Here is a 2925-nt window from a genome sequence, read left to right on the forward strand (position 1 = left end):
CCAAGACGGGGCGTGCCTACGTACCCTCCTCACCTTGCATCGTTACACACTTACACGTACGCACCAGTACCACTATACGTGTACTACTTTGCCCTGGATAACAGGAGCATGGCTCAATCTGATCATGGTTACATTATCCTTAATTAATAACCTGATAACGCACCATGTCCTTGTTTCATTTGACCGCGCCATGTGCTGATTAATTATCTCGCCGTCCGTCGATGGCTCCATCCACATGGTTTCCTGTGCATGGGCCACGCCTGAAAGTTGCTCGACCGGCCAAGGTTACGTCCATCGTCCGGCTGTCGCGGAGACATTTTATTGCGATGGATGCGGGCTGATTTGACAGCACATGAAGGCGTGGAAAGAAATACGGTGTACATTTCACCGGACGGACGCGTCTCGGTCAAGAGGTCGGTTGGAGCAGCTAGACTTCAATTGGAATGGAAATTTCACCCGCCCTAAAACCGGCGTACCTCCCGGGCTCCTGCTCCAGTTGGGTTGGACATTTCGAATGGGTCGGTGAACATTATCCGGATTGGATATATAGTGTAAGGGCATGTACAATGGTTCATAAAGCGGTCTTATCTTAAATCTTGCATGTAATTTAGAGATAACAAAAAAACATGTCTACAATGGGTCATCTCTTAGCCTTATCTTCAATAACTAGTTATTCCTAAAAATATGGTGAGACATATTGTGCTAAGAGATCATCTCTTGCCTTCTCTTAATTAAGAGAAGACAAGCCTTCTCTTATGATTTCTCTCTCCTCCACCTCATCATTTATCCTACGTGACATTGCTAAGATAGAACCATCCATACCCTAAACCGCTTGATTATCTCTTTCCCATCTAGAACATGCTATTTAATAGACTAGTAGTAGCATATACCGAAGTCAAAATAGAATATGCCATCCGTTGACAAATCACATCATAGCGGTAGAAAGGGACGGTGATCTACCTAGTATCACGCCCAAATCACTTCTTACCCGATCCACCCAAGATAAGAGATAGGGAGATCTTTTCTAAAAATGTCCACCCAAGAGTAAAAACGAAATGAACGGGTGAAGAAAATGTAGTAACTAGGAAAGTCTTTCTCAGACATTCCAATCCATGAATCCAGGCTCCCTTTAGTTTTGTATACGCTTTCCATTTCGTGGCCTGATCTGCCGCCCGACGCCTCGACCCACCCACGCCCCCGTTGCCTATATAAACACCAGCCCGCACCACCACCAAGCATCCATCAAACAAGCACTAGTCCACAACACACATCCCATCCATCCTTTGAGTTGAAGCAAGACAAGAGAAACAATGGCTCCCATGCTCAAGCGGATCGCCCAGGACGAGCCCAAGAAGGCGGCGTACGTGACCTTCCTCGCCGGCTCCGGCGACTACTGGAAGGGCGTGGTGGGCCTGGCCAAGGGCCTCCGCGCCGTCAAGTCGGCCTACCCGCTCGTGGTGGCCGTGCTCCCCGACGTCCCCGAGGACCACCGCCAGAAGCTGCTCGCCCAGGGCTGCCTCGTCCGCGAGATCGTGCCCGTCTACCCGCCGGAGAGCCAGACCCAGTTCGCCATGGCATACTACGTCATCAACTACTCCAAGCTCCGCATCTGGGAGGTACATCATCACCTACTTATTCCTAGCTTGATCCGTCGTCTCTTCAGTTTCATCCTTGGCTTGACGCTGACGACGATGAGGTTTGTGGTGTATGTACTATGCAGTTCGTGGAGTACGAGAGGATGGTGTACCTGGACGCGGACATCCAGGTGTACGACAACGTCGACCACCTCTTCGACCTCGAGAAGGGCAGCTTCTACGCCGTCAAGGACTGCTTCTGCGAGAAGACGTGGAGCCACACCAAGCAGTACGAGATCGGCTACTGCCAGCAGTGCCCCGACAGGGTCGTCTGGCCGGAGCGCGACCTCGGCGTGCCCCCGCCGCCGCTCTACTTCAACGCCGGCATGTTCGTGCACGAGCCCAGCATGGCCACCGCCAAGGCCCTGCTCGACAAGCTCGTCGTCACCGACCCCACCCCCTTCGCCGAGCAGGACTTCCTCAACATGTTCTTCAGGGACGTGTACACGCCCATTCCGCCCGTCTACAACCTCGTCTTGGCCATGCTCTGGAGGCACCCCGAGAACATCCAGCTCCACAAGGTCAAGGTCGTCCACTACTGTGCAGCGGTACGTCCTTCCTTCACATCTTTGTCACAATATTATGATTACGCTCTTGATCATGATCGATGCTTCCATGACAGGGTTCGAAGCCGTGGAGGTACACCGGCGAGGAGGCCAACATGGACAGGGAGGACATCAAGATGCTGGTCAAGAAATGGTGGGCCATCTACGACGACGAGAGCCTCAACTACAAGCCTGCCGCCGACCCGCTGCGTGCTGCCCTCGCCGAGGTCGTCGCCGTCAAGTCCTTCCCGGCGCCCTCGGCTGCATAGGCTCGCTCGCTGCAAAAAGGCGTGTAATGGTCCTTAATAAATAGGAATATATCCAAAATTAGGGATTTCCTCAGTACGTAATATCGTGGTCGATTCAGTATCTGCATGTTTTGGTATTGTAGATCATCAATGGATCATATATATACAGTGTTCTTTTCTTGATTGAGGTACGGTCATAGTGTTTTTCTTGATTCAGTATCTACACGTTTTGGTATTGTAGATCAATCAATCATATACAGTGTTCTTTCTTTTTGATCATTTATTGTCATCATAGTGTTTTTTGGTTTGTATAAGGAAGGATTTTGTAAGCACGTGCAAGCACGCGGTTGGTCCAACTACTAAGTTTATAGATCGACCTGCTACGCACTCGTATGCATGGCTGCAACGTTTTGGAAACTACTAGTAAGATATTTTTCCCGCTACTAGTGCTTGTAGATCCTGTGGTGTCACCTGTGATCGCCGTATCCTTTTGGATAT

The 2925-nt window shown here is 50.5% G+C and overlaps 1 protein-coding gene across 1 annotated transcript; it reads left to right on the top strand.

Moving 5' to 3' along the window:
• Positions 1 to 1237: 1237 nt before the first annotated feature.
• On the top strand, positions 1238 to 2716 carry LOC100049040 (galactinol synthase 3). The gene is made up of 3 exons (XM_044466121.1): positions 1238 to 1616; positions 1721 to 2182; positions 2257 to 2716. The coding sequence occupies exons 1-3, from the start codon at positions 1311 to 1313 to the stop codon at positions 2446 to 2448; spliced, it is 960 nt and encodes a 319-aa protein (XP_044322056.1). The 5' UTR covers positions 1238 to 1310; the 3' UTR covers positions 2449 to 2716.
• Positions 2717 to 2925: the final 209 nt, after the last annotated feature.

Source organism: Triticum aestivum, chromosome 2B (assembly GCF_018294505.1).
Source record: "Triticum aestivum cultivar Chinese Spring chromosome 2B, IWGSC CS RefSeq v2.1, whole genome shotgun sequence".
NCBI classification, from domain to species: Eukaryota; Viridiplantae; Streptophyta; class Magnoliopsida; order Poales; family Poaceae; genus Triticum; species Triticum aestivum.

Bases quoted from the DNA above. Each gene is read 5' to 3' on its own strand.
- LOC100049040 (XM_044466121.1), top strand. From the start codon at position 1,311: ATGGCTCCCATGCTCAAGCGGATCGCCCAGGACGAGCCCAAGAAGGCG. The intron at 1,617-1,720 runs GTACATCATCAC...TGTACTATGCAG, and splicing joins CCAAGCTCCGCATCTGGGAG to TTCGTGGAGTACGAGAGGAT. The intron at 2,183-2,256 runs GTACGTCCTTCC...CTTCCATGACAG, and splicing joins TCGTCCACTACTGTGCAGCG to GGTTCGAAGCCGTGGAGGTA.